Source organism: Athene cunicularia (genome assembly GCF_003259725.1).
Source record: "Athene cunicularia isolate RWA chromosome 4 unlocalized genomic scaffold, athCun1 chr4_part1, whole genome shotgun sequence".
In the NCBI taxonomy this organism is placed as follows: domain Eukaryota; kingdom Metazoa; phylum Chordata; class Aves; order Strigiformes; family Strigidae; genus Athene; species Athene cunicularia.
In genome coordinates, this window is record NW_020799098.1 from 12,622,742 (window position 1) to 12,636,517 (window position 13,776).

The 13,776-nt window shown below is 39.4% G+C and overlaps 1 protein-coding gene across 1 annotated transcript in view; it reads right to left on the reverse strand.

The window, feature by feature from the left end:
- Positions 1–8,826: 8,826 nt before the first annotated feature.
- The window catches only part of WFS1 (wolframin ER transmembrane glycoprotein), a 35,758-nt gene continuing 30,808 nt past the window's right edge, over positions 8,827–13,776 (reverse strand). Inside the window, exons 7-8 of the mRNA XM_026847158.1 lie at positions 13,270–13,415; positions 8,827–11,529 (exon numbers count right to left, since the gene is read on the reverse strand). Coding sequence (XP_026702959.1) covers positions 9,721–11,529; positions 13,270–13,415 — 1,955 coding nt within the window. The 3' untranslated portion in view covers positions 8,827–9,720. The remainder of the gene's footprint in view (positions 11,530–13,269; positions 13,416–13,776) is intronic.

Genomic DNA, 13,776 nt, shown 5'->3' on the forward strand with positions numbered 1-13,776 from the left:
CACCAGTATTTAGTGCATATTATATTTCATTATACATTATTCTCAACTACTTGCTCCACGTCACGCGATGGCATGTTGCGACAGCAGGATGAACCTGCTGGGAGCTATTAGGCCATCTTTACTTTTTGAAAACAAAGGGCTGTGAGTAATCCCTCAAAAGGGACCTTTTTGAGAAGAACATGCAGTAGAAGCAGTGCAGAGCCCCTCATCCACAGACTGAAAATATTTTGCACAGAAAGGTAGGTTTTAACCCATAATCCATAACCAGCCTGGGAAGGGAGTAAGAGCATGACTGGCCTTACGAAGGCAGGTGTTTGTATAACCCACAGACTTAACGGGATGGAGAAAGGTGGCAGCCATTGTCTTCTTGCTCTTGCTTCATAGATGCACTATTTTGGAGAAACTTAATATAATAATTAAAGCGAAACTAAAGCCAAACAGAAATTCTGCCAGGACAATTATGCATCCCAAAGAGTACACATGCTTATAGGAGAACTGTGACATAAGACACGTGCATGTATTCAGTGTATCCATCTGTGCTTAAAGACTATGTTACCTCTAAGCTGCAAGACAGAAGAGCTGCCCTGGGCTAGAGAAACTTCAGGCTGTTGGACTGAAACACTCCCATGGAGATTCACTTTTTAAACAACGATTAAAGATCAATTGAACTGTTACTAGAAGCAGCATTAGGAGAGATTTATGAATTATCCATTTATAACTCTAGGAAAGCATCTTCTGTAAAGAGAAGACTGAAAAATCCATTTATTGCAAAACCATTTGCTGGACTCATCATCTGTCTCACGCTGGTGCAGGGACACACACACAACAGCACAGTTAGCCATGGACTGTGTTTGGTGATGAAGTCGGTACATTCCTTGAACATATTTCCTGCCAGTATGTACTTTGAACAAAATTTAGCACCAAAAGAAAATAAACTTGGTTTGCATTACAATCTTCTGATTGAATATGTTTCGAACTTGCAGTTTTTGTAAAAATAGAGGGCTCGTATTCAGGCAGGGATATCCAACCCGATGGTAGCTTCAGCTTTGATTGTAGGCAGGTTCTTGATCAGAATTCAGTCTGTAGACTACTTCCAAAGCATCTAAGCCCTATTAAAATAACATTTCCATTACCTAATTAATTGTTTGAAGCTATTTTCAGTGATTATTTATTGAAGTTATAGTTTGTCACCTGAGGCAACAGCATGGCTTGTTGTCTTGGAAACATCTCTGCTGTCACCAGCACTGAATAGGGAGGGAGGAACTAGAGAGGGAACTACAGAAGAGATGCTTTGTTGAAATGCCTCACTCTTTAAAGTGAAGAAATTATTTCAGATAAAGACAGGCTATACTGAGATCAACACACGCTGATTTCTGAGATATTAGGGGGCCTGTGGGCTTGGTTCAAGCCCTTTCTAATTTAGTGTGACACAGATCCTGCTGTCAAGCACTGCCGTCTCCTGTGGTTAACAGCAACATTTGCAAAGCCCTTTCTGATGCCAAACTTGCTATTATTGCAGAAAAATCCTGCCATCTTCAAAAATAGAATAAAATTCTCTAACAACCTGCTGTCATCTATCTATTTGATTTGTAAAAGATGAAAATTCAGTCTTTCGGGGTTTTCCTATTGGCCTTTACCCAGTGCATAATCTTGACACATTTCTGCTTTCTCCAAATCTATGGATTAATTATAGTGCATGGAGATCTCAAGTGAGAATTGCAGTTGGAATTTCCCTTAAAAGAAGCATGTCTTCAACCTAAGTTTTAATTAAACTCTGCCACAGATTTTTCTCTCTTATTATTCAGGTAACAGAAAGTTAATAAAAAAGATTTAAGCTCTGATAAGCCCTGATTTTTTAATTTTTTTTCCCCCCATCTAACACATGAAGGCACAGGAGAAAACAGTTTCCACCAGAAGGGACATCAGGACTGTGTTGTCACCACTCACATATTACAGCAGAAGCAAACAATGCAGATCAACGCTGTCAGATTTCTATTAAAAGAGCTCAGAGGCAGGCACCGTCTCAAAAAGCTGCTGAGCTGCAAAGCAGACAGAATGTACATTTCACAGGTTTGCCATGCACTGTTTCATATACTGTGAGTTTATCATTACACAGTATTTTATTACAAGGAAAATCAGATTTTTTTTTTCTTCTTCTTCATTTTCACAGCCTTGGCTTGCAGATACACTCCGCAATGGTGACTACTAGTCACTTGTGTAACACTGTTTGTATCTGGTGGGGAATTGGGTATACAAATGGTTATCTGTTTTTCATAAAGATTTTTCTAACTGCATTTCCTCTCTGAAATGGAGTAAAACCAGAACCTGATTCTTTTGTTCCTTGGCGGTGCCCTCTGGAGTCAGCAGCAGACGGAGCGAAGATGCAGCGTGAGCCTGGAGTGCCATCCCACGGCACGAAAGGCAAAGCACACAGGGGACATGCTCCCCAGCAAAATGACACGTACCCCGTGCGAAACGGGAAAGTACCATTTTCTGGCAAGAAACACTGAATAGATAAAGCAAACAAGCACACAGACACTCCAGACACAAATATGCTCTCTCTGGAGGTTAATGAGCAATATAAGCTAGGCAATACCCCTAATTGAGGCCAAGATTAGCTAGACTCTCAAGGATAGTATTTTCTGACTTTTTAAAGAACGTATCAAAAAAGTACAATTCATCAACAGCTGGGTGATGAATTGTACTGTGATGCTTTTGGCATCCTACATCAAACTGCAGATGAGAACTAAATCTCTGCCAATAATTAAGACTGAACATGTGAATTGTTAATTACCTTTGTACATCATTCACTGACGTCTCCATAAAGCCAATGCAGATGTCACTGACTAATCCAGCCTCATAACAACTGAAATGCCAAGCAAAGCTACAACCTTGGCTACAGAATGAAGGGATTTTAAGTTTAGGTTTTAGCCCTAAAGAGCACTTTCTCTTAAAACTTAATTTGTTTTTCTAAAATGTAGACCGATACATAAGATTCAAGACCAGTATTAAGAGAAATATCACCTGTCATAGAACGAGAATAAAATCAGAGGCACTGGCAACACCACAGGAACTCCGCTGGAAATGCAGCAGCTGTGACACAAGCTGTGAGGAGGCTGCCCTGGGCAGAGCTACAGAGGACACAAGGGAAGTGTTTTGTGACAGGACAGCATCCACCCCCAGGACTCGAGTCTGCATAGAAAGACTGATCTAAGTCTCCCCTTGGGGCAGATTGTAGTCCTTACACAAGAGCTTTTCTCCCTGACTTTAGTGGCACCAGTCTAGAGGTAGAGGCGGCTTTATATTTACCCATGGAACAGCAACAGATGCGCAATCTACTGCTGAAATATATCTTCTAGAAATAAATGAATCATACCATCACAAAGGTTAAGAACTCCACTTCCCACTTATATGTAGATGCAGGTTACTAGAGTCTAAGACAACAACGTTCTGACCACCATAAACCCACATGGCGAGTTAGGTGCAAATCCATTTCATGTTATTCTTTTTGTGGAGTGTAATCATTTAAATCCCCTTCCTGTCCAAGTCAAGTGGACTTTGTAGTCTGACCTCACAAGCAGAGGATGCACCTAAAAGCTGCAAAAAAACATTTAATGACATTAGTGTCACGGTGTCACTTGGGAGCTTCCCAAGAGCAACCCACGGCACCATTCTCTGCTTTCTCCTAGTACCAAGTGTTTGTTTGTTAATCTGTTTGGTTTTCAGCCACACTCTTTCTAGCTCCCAAACTTGTGTTGTGCATGGACTAAAGCGGCTTTGGAGGTGGGATGCTTCTGTCTCACAAATCTACACCTTTCATACCACTCAAGCAATAAAGGATACCGAGAGGAGTAGTCTTGCTGTCTGATTTCAGACACTACAGAACATCCTAAATTAAGACTCCATCTATACAATCTGTAGAACAAGACAGGCTGTGTTGGGGAAACTCAAGTCATCTGAGAGTTTCCTCTCTAAATGGCCCCTGAATAGAAAAACCAACAACCTGGTGCACATTATCTAGAATAACAGGAAGATACCATCACCTTAAAAAAAAAAGATAGTGTAATTAGAAAAAAAAGTTGCAACAGAAAAATTTTGCCAGGAGCAAGACCCCTTCACCACCTGAGAGCAAGAATGGCTCATGTTACCCTCACGCCCCCCCCCCAACTTCTGCACACCGAGCAACAGGGCTCCTTGCCAGGACCAAAGGTCTCCAGGTGGTGCAATACAGCCCAGCACTTTCTCTGGGATTTAGGGATCCCCCTGAACAACCCAGCACCATTAAAGCACTTTACTGTCGGGGCAGAAACTGTTCTTACTTCACTGTGGCTGTACAAGGGGCTTTTTCAGTGCTGAGATTTGATGTTCACAGCAGCGATCCCAGCCACGCAGTGCCATCACAGACATACCATCTCCCAGCAGACAGCCCCTGTCAGTGCCCAACCCAGGATAACAGAGACATCAGCACAACATGGCACTGGGGTAGGCATCCCTGCATGTGACCTGGCCCAGTTTTTATTACTGGTGGCAGGTGAGAAAGTTAAAACCAATTGAATGCAGCCTCCCTTGGTAAATCCATCCCCCATCCCATTGGAGCAGTCACAAACCTTTGTAATGGGGAACTGCAGAAGGCAGGAGGATGCAGCAGACTGTAAATGTCTTGGGGCAGACAATCCAGGCAGATCCCCACAGGGGATGTAGTTTCTGCTGCAGCTAGTGTGAAGCGAACTGAACACTCTTTAAGCTGGTAGTGCCACAAGTCTCCAGGACTGCACCTATCAAGCTGGGTCAGGCTGTGCATGTCTGGGCTGCCAAGTCATACTTGAAATATTAGTACTGTCACTGGCCTGGAAGCCTATCTTCATTTTTATGCGAGTTTGAAGACAGTGGCCTACTGTCTGGAGATAACTGTAGGAAAACCTGCATGTTCTTTAGAAGGAGTAGTGAGAATGCCCTGGAAGACACCAGGATCACTGCTCTATTTCCCTTGTTGCAAAGCGAGACAGGAAGAATTTCACATCCCAACTCACAGGTCATCTGGGAAACAGAGAGGGGCATCAGGGTTAAAAGAGCCTACCTGCTGGCAAAGGGGAGGGACAGCTACTCCTGAGTCCTCTAGTCCCCAGGACATGCTGCTTTGGCAGGAAAGCTCTAGGGCCACGTTTATGTGGGTGTAGGCAAACTGAAGTGTCAGGTGCAAAAACGACGAATGCGCTCCCTGCATGTATTTGTACCCAGATATTCCTCACATTATGCATGTGTTGGGCATGCAACTGTTTTATCAATAACCCCCTGCTCTTTTGTTTCTACTGTATTTTGGGAAGTGTGATTGCATACACACACACATTTTCAGTAGGATTCCAAAGATCCTCGGTTTTATTATCAGCAGATGAAGCCCCCCAAAGGAAACACCCCAAGTAACTCAGTGCTCAAATCAGAATGTGCAGGAAAACACATCACTTATTTCAAAAATTTATAGGCAAATTTTTGTTATATGGAAATGCTGAAATGAGTATTGTGAAGCTGCAATCTTATAGAAGATGCTTCCTGTACTTTTCAGTGGGAAGATACATATCCCGTACCTTTACTTCTATACTCATGTAAAGTATTTTGTAAAGGAAGGTTGCAAGCAGTACTTCTATGTTTCATTCTGCTTTAAAACCTGAAGTTCAAGTTTATTAGAGGTGATGAAAACACAAGTTTTCTCAGTGCTGAACATACCTCCTTAATGGGGAAGTGACTCTCATCTTTTCCACATCAGGCTATAATTTGAGAGGAAGGTGCAGGATTCTAATGATTATTTTTTTCCCAGAATAAAAGCTAATTAAATCTTTTGAGTAATAATATGAAAACAAATGAACCATCCTAATTAATGCATACAAGCAGTAATGTGATTTGGTTTTCTGTTTCTAGGTACCCTATTTGTATGTAGTAAGGAAGCTGCTAGAGCAGGCATATATATTCACAAGTAGGTTAGTTCCACCTAATTTTGGCTGCATGAATTAATGTTTTTCTAACTTAATGATTAAGTAGCTGTTTTTTCTTCATATCTATCTGCTGTTCAAGCAATTAGAACTGTGAGGCTGAGATCAGAGCACAGCCTCTTTTAACCTCCTTCATTTGTTACTGAACACAACCATTGCCCTGAAAGGCTGCAATGGATTTCAAAAGTATTAAGAAAGTAATCACAATCTTGAAACTTCTTTTGCCTTTTTCAGTGGAAATAGGGAAGACAAAAGACAGACATGGGTGTGCTCTGGAAGGCAGCATATTATTTTATATCCACCAGCTGTGTAGGAATTTAAGAAAGCATCATGCTACCTCAATGGTAAATTTCTTATTACCATGTATTACAAAAAATTTCTAGCAAATTTATAATTAATAATAGTTATTATATGGGACTTAAAAGAAGACCAGTTAGTTCTAGGAAATAAAACCACATGTAATTTCTACAGATCTGATTTCCTTCTCTGGAAGAAGGACTGGGCAAGACACAAAGTACATGCATTCTTGCCTACTGCAAGAGGCTGTTAGTCATTAGAGTGGGCCCTTAAATTATTCAGAGTTTCTATATGTGTTTTGTTGTTTTCTGTGCTTATGGAAGAATATATCAGTCTAGAGAACAAGCAGTACTTTTTCATGTTACTTTGAGGATGAAATTAAAAAAAAAAAAAGAATATTTACTCTAAATTCTGTATATTCTAAATGCTAAAAGCTGAGCTTACAGATGAACAGCTGAACCTAATTTAGATGTGTCAATAGCCATGTAATATTCTCCTCCTCTTCAGTTAATTAATACTATTTCAAAGGATTGAATTATCAGCCTAGAGAAAGGGCACCTATCTTTGGAACTCTTTATAATTCATCATGTCTTCAAAACTGAGTAAGAAAATAATAAATGTAGGATTAATTGAATAATTAACAGCAGCTGCCACATTCTGTCCCTCTCTTTTCCAGTCTAAAAGATGGACTGGTTTGGAATATAGTTATAGCACGAGTGGAACAAAGTTATTTTCTGCTCTGTTTGCTTGCAGGGTGTGAAGTAGATAGAGCACTCTTTGCAAAAACACCTTGCCTGGAATTGCAATTGCTTATTAAGTATCAGTGATTTTGTGCTTGTCAGCTAAGATACAACTTAGAAAATATTTGCTAAAGGTTTCTGAACACTAGACCAACAAGAAAATGCTCTTTTTCTATAAAAATAGAAAAGCATCAAGAAGCAACACTTATGAGCTAATGTTAAAGGGTATTATTTAAAGGTCTTGAAGTCAAATTTACCTCCTCTTCCCCTTTTGGATATACAGAAGAGCTGAAAACATATAGAAAATGACCTCCTAGTGTTCAAAACTTTCCTGCAACAGGGCCATCTGGCAAATTCAACTGCCCCTATCAACCTGTTGTTACAGGACATTTTTCCCCTGACCTAGCTAATTCAGGGTTTGTTTTTCACATAAGTGCATAAAGGGCAATTGTGTAACTTGGAATCTGACCAATATTGTTATCAATATCCTTGAGGGAGCTCCCCCTTCTAAGGAACTAGAGAGTTTTAGCTAATAATTCTAAGTTTGCACAAGTATTAACAGTTATATGCCAATATCCCCTAATAATTTAATCAGAAAAGCTGAACTAGAAGTCTCAGAGTTGCTGGAATTAAGCTTCATAATGATATTGTTATAGATGAGAACTGAAGTACCTGGATTAACCCTTTTATCTCACCTTAAAAAGCAACTCTTTCCAAAAGAAATACTCTCCCTCTTTTGCAAGACGTCCAACATCCGACTTGAGTGAATTTGTCCTTTTCAGGGTAGGTACTAACTTCTTCAAAATGTGCCACAGTGAGTAAACAGTCATCCTTATAAAAAGGCTAAAACGAGAAGAATTTTTAACATTAGTTCTGAATACCAAGACTAGTGCCTTTTTTCTCCTGACATGAACAGAAGTTTCACAATTATGTGTATGTAAGGAAAAAAGAAAGAAAAAAAATCTGCAGCTTTTCTGCTTAGATTTGAGAGCCAGGAAGAATGTTTAGATATTGAAAAAGAGCCTACAGATGTTCTAACAAGGGGAGGGGAGAAGGTTGTCTGGCTTATTTCCTGCCAAAATAGGACCAGGTAAGTGGAACTATGTCAAAATTTGCATTTACCCGCCACTTTACACCATTTCTTTCCCCAGATGGAAACAGAGAGATGGCTGAGTTTTCAAAACTAGGAAGCACCCAGAAGACATGATTCTACTCCATAGATTTTCTGTTAGGTTCAAACATGACTACGTGGCTTTGGATGGTGGAAGCTTCTGCTCTGCACTGACAGACCTGGCTCACTGCCTGGGAACTGGGCAGCATGCCTGTAGGTAGGTGCCTTTGGCTTCCTCCCAACCGCAGCCCAGGGTGATGTTCAAGAGGATGCTCATAGCTGGAGAGCAGCCAAATGCCTCGTTTTCCCAAAAAGTTTCCCCTTCTCTCTCAAGAGTCTTCACTGGTAACACTTCTCCTCACCCCTGGTGGCGACCAATACGCAAGGGCAAAACAGCCAGTCTAATGCAGGATCAGCATGATGTATCTGTGAATTCCAGTGGGAAAAAAAGGCAGTAACTCACAATGAAAGCAGGGGTAAGCTGTACATGTAGATTTCACAGCTACAAAAACTTCACCTGGCATACTCAGATTTTACTGATAGCTTTAAATAACATGAAGTACAACTTCAAGCATCTCACACTATAACACTTCATTCTAAATTGTATTTTTCAGTGAAAGCTAGTATCAGCTCAACATAAACCACTGCTTACAATATCTAACCATAACGAACAAGAAGTGTTGTACCCATTTAATTCGAGTTTGTATTTTGTGTTTATTTGCACAGTACAAATCATTGAACAAACATTCTATTTCAGTGTCCACTGTAGACTTTTAGGTACTATTTTCAGTTGCTTTGGCTTGTCCAATACCGGTTCCATCTCAATACCAGCCTTACTCTCTGGTGTTTGCCCTTCACACACCAGCACAGATTATACCTTAGTGTCATATGTAGCAATCATAACCAATCAGAAAAACCAGCATGTTTTGTACAGAATATTTAATGCAAAATGGAAGCTTGAGGTCTTTTTACAACCTTGCTGGGGTGTGAAATGGTGTATCCTTTCAAAAAACATTAAAATCACTGTCTTCTGGATACATAGCAAAACAATGAGTTCTGTATGCAGGTATCATCACCAGGTACTGACTGTAAGACCACTTTTTTCTAGAAAACACCAAATAAATACAAGCAATATATGCAACATAAGCTGTTGTCAGCTACCTATTCTAAATCATACCTGTGAAAATACAAATGGGCACGTTGTGAAAATTTAAATAGTAAAGTGCTTTTAACATTAAGCAAGTGAATGCATCTAGTGTTGTACCACAGGCAAATATGTATCCATTTTGGACAAAACAGTCTCCATGCAATTAGTCAGCAGCAATCCCCTGCATTCATTTATAATACTGAACTAGTATATATTACTTCAGTCATACAGGGTTTAAAGTCAGGATACAGTGCGTACACTTGCAACACTCAACCAATGCTCTACATGTTAGCATAGATTTTGAGCATTGCTAGAGCAAGGTGGGTTTTTAATTTTTTTTTTTTTTTCCAGAATTTTCTTTTTACTTTTTAAGGAGTCAAACCTTTGGTAATGTAAATGCAGCGTACACTGAAGATACCACTGAACTGATAAGAGAACTCATTATGCAGCTGACAGGAATGGGAAGAAGAAAAAATCAAAAGCAAATTTAATGGCTTTATGCACTGTGCTCCTCCAGTCATGCTCTATTTTCACATGCCTCCCTGCAGGTAAGAGTTTAGACATGCAATTCAAGCAAGTGATTGCTTTCAGTTCAAAGACAGGCCATTTACTGCCAAGACGACCCTCCAGAATTGTGCTGAATTCAATTATACTTCCTTGCCTCAAGTTCAGCAACACTTTTTTAAACTCATTGCTTGCCTTCAGCACAATATCTTTGGTAATATCATCCTCCTCTATAGACCTGTTTCCATTTTTGCTACTGAAAGGCATGCCCACAGTTATTTCAAATTTGTACCGATCAAACATTTTCATGTGGCAGTTATGCTTTGTCAAATACTTGAGACGACACAATTCTTCCTCCTCCAGCGTAACATTTTTGGGGTCACAAAGAGGGTAGGTTTCACCATACAAGCATCTCATCCAATCGCCAATAAAAAGTGGAAGCATATTTATTGCAGATTCAGCACTATTGTCGATTTCTGTCACGCGCACGTATTTGAACCGCCCAGTCCATGTCACTCTGTGGCCTTCTAGGTGACTACATAAAATCTGAGTACGCGCCATGTTAGTCTCCTTCCATGACCGGGGTCCACAGAGGAAAGCATACTGATTCCACGTCAAGGTGGAGTTGTAAACTTTCATTCCCTCTGATCGATACACATAGAACCAACAGAACAACACTACAGCTGTAATCCACACCAGAATGAGTTTCACAATCGAGCTTCGAGTGAGGGATTTAACCATCTCAACTACAGAGAAGTTAACTTTAGTCCACCATCGGAAGAGCAAAGGAACAGTACATAAAACCATAGTCACTACAATTTTCATGAGCTCCAGAGACACAAACCACTTAATGAAATGGATAAGACACATCAGTACAATGCCTACACCTAGCACTGGGAGTGCAAAGAGAAACAGAAAATAACCAACTGATGCACGAACGAGCCCAATGCCAGAGGACTCCCGCAGAATGACCACAGAGAGTTCGCACCACATAAAGCAAACCAGGTATGGGACCAGGTAGCAGTAGGTGCCTTTAAAATTCCGTAGCTGAGCCATTCTAAAGAAAAGATAGAACAAGTACAAAAACAGAAGGCATGGGATGCTTACATTTATCACACAGAAATGGCCTACAGGAACAGTAAAGAAGGTTTTACCCAAGAATTTCAAGTAGCCGAAATTCCCAGGTAATACCTGCAATAGGGATAAACAACCTGCTGCTATCTCAGTCATTAATGCTCTTCGTGTATAAGGTTCCGCACACGTGCTCAAACTCATGTAACTTGTCACTGTGAAGAAAACTGAGACGGTAGCTAACTCTGAGCATGGTATACAGTCTTTGCTGGCTATAGGGAAGGAAAAAATGACAAAGAATACCGAGAGTAAAAAATAGATGTACGGCTCTAAGTGATTCCATCCAAAGTTCACCTCGGCTTGCTCAACATCTAGGTTTGGTTCAAAACGAAGCAGCAAGTCAGTCAAAGCACGGAAGTTTTCCCAAGCCTTACTGTCCTGAAAAACTTTCAGTGTGCAAATCACCATAGAAATGAAGGACAAATAGAATATGACTAATGGAATAATGAAGGCAAAAAAATCAATTGTCAGATTACTGATGATGAAAAAAAAGATGAGAGCATTGATATGATGTGTAGGAACAATGGTAGACAGCCAATGCATTCCTGCCTTTGATGCAATATCTATAAGGTATTCTTTAATTTCCATAATGGCATGAAGTGGGTATTTTACAACCTGTAAAGAGAGAAAGAAGCATTTTATTTATGAGCAGTTTAGTATCTTTACATCACAGATATTCTTAGCTGAAGCAGTAGCAGTCAGTTATCTAACCTCATCTGACATGAAAAGATTTATATTTCAGATGAATGTTGCCAATAAAATGAGATTACTTTGTCTGAGATTATTAGCTCTATTTTGATTAATTCAGTCAGATGAAGCTCAGAGGCGATTTTGATTTCAGGAAAGATGTATTTCATTACCTTTGACACATACAATTAAATGGCCTTCTAGTCAAATATTCTGCTCTGCTAACTTCATACTGAAGATAAAACTTCATGGCTGCAGTCCTGCACTATCTTAAGTCATTACTTGAGCTGTGAGTAATGTAGCTTTAAAGCACTTAACTCTGTCACTGTTCTGCAAGGATTATGCTATACATTCTGATATGCATATACACTACAGGAAGTGGTGCATATGATTCATATGCATTTACAGGAAGTCTTTACAGCTGTGGTTTAAAACAATTCTTCCCATGCATCTAGGGATGCAGCTGTCAAAAATTTGGTTTGGAAGAAGCAGAAGTATCTTTAACTATAACTGCTGCATGTTTAGGGATTCTTTTTACTCCGCAACAGTAAATCTACAGGATCTTAAAATTCTACCCATCTTACATGGCATTTTCCAACACAGTCACCAGACAACAGAGGAAGTTCTGGGTCGAATCCTCTCCCTATCACCAACCACGCACTTTAACATAGGATCAATAAAAAAGGTACAGGATTTTTCAAACAGATATTCAAATATTGCATCTGCACAATAGATGCTTCAAAGAATTCTCCTTCCCCCATTAAAAAGATAGTATTTATGTTGTCCCAGAACTTATGCTTTTATCTTAATTAGTTCAAGGGAAAGGCCAAGAATGCTTCAGCAAAGATCTAAGCATTGTGATGAACTAGGGCAACACATGCAAAGACTCAGGCATAAGCTTACTTATTAGTGAAGGTATTCCCATTCTTTTTCAATGCATCTCTTTCACAGTATTAGTTATTCAAAAGATTGGAAAGAGATACCCCTTACCACCCCCCCCTTTTTTTTTTACCCCTACCATATGATAATGTATGACAAAATGACAACAATTACAACAAAAGCTCTCATGCCAGCCACTAGAAACCCCCTACCTTGCTTGAAATTTATGCCAGTATTGAAAGCATGCACCTTAATTTTCATTCTTTCACTACCTAGAAAAGTATCGGTATAGAAAACCACTAACAGCAAGTTCTACCATTCATTCCACTCCTTCATAATAGAACCTTTTCACACCTGAAGGCTATGGATAATTTTTCCCACCTGCTTCCTCCTGTTTAAATAAGAAAGATATGAAGCATATAATAACATCTATAATGAAAATACAGCAGTTACGATAGGGACATTTAAATCTTTACTGAGATATACTGAGAGTAGATGGCCCTCTTCCAGGGAAAACCATTATCCCTTTCTCTTAAATATATGATGAAACTCTATATACGAAATATGTAAACATATATATATGAAACTGTATACGAATATATATATATATATATATACGAAACTGTAAACATATATATGAAGTCAAGTCCAAAAAGAAATTATAGCAACAATTCTTGTACTGACCTATATAGACTAAACATCAGCTTCCAGAGTCAAGTCACTTCTATTTTGTCTGAAATGCTAAGTTAAGAGCCCTTCAACATAACCTGTTCAGTATTGCCTTTTTACCTTCAGTCGCAGGGGTAACTCTTCAGGAGTCTTCCCTGCCAATTCATCATCTTCCTCTTCCTGCATAATCAGGTTAGATGGGATGATTCCCTTTGCATACTTCTTGGTAATTTCAACAAAATCATCTAAAGCAATAAATTTTTTAGCTAAAAGAGAAAATTAATACTTTGAGTAAACAGTATACTACAACATTGTACTGATTATGAGTTGCAATATTAGTTTTCTTTCCTGGTATTAAAGATGATCTAACTAAAAACCTGGACTACCAGTAACACAGACTTACCTTGCAATTTGTCTGAGATCTGTGCTGAAAACAAGCAGCAATATATGACTACTATAAATCTTGTCAGACGAGCAGGTAAGTTTATGATACAGGTAAGCAGAACAGAGTGAGTGAATGAAGCGAACAAACCTTATCTGCAAGTATTCCAAGGGAAAAAAAAAAAAAAAAGACTACTGGATCAGGTCACACAGTTTTAATCATAGGCTATCATATCTCTGGCAACT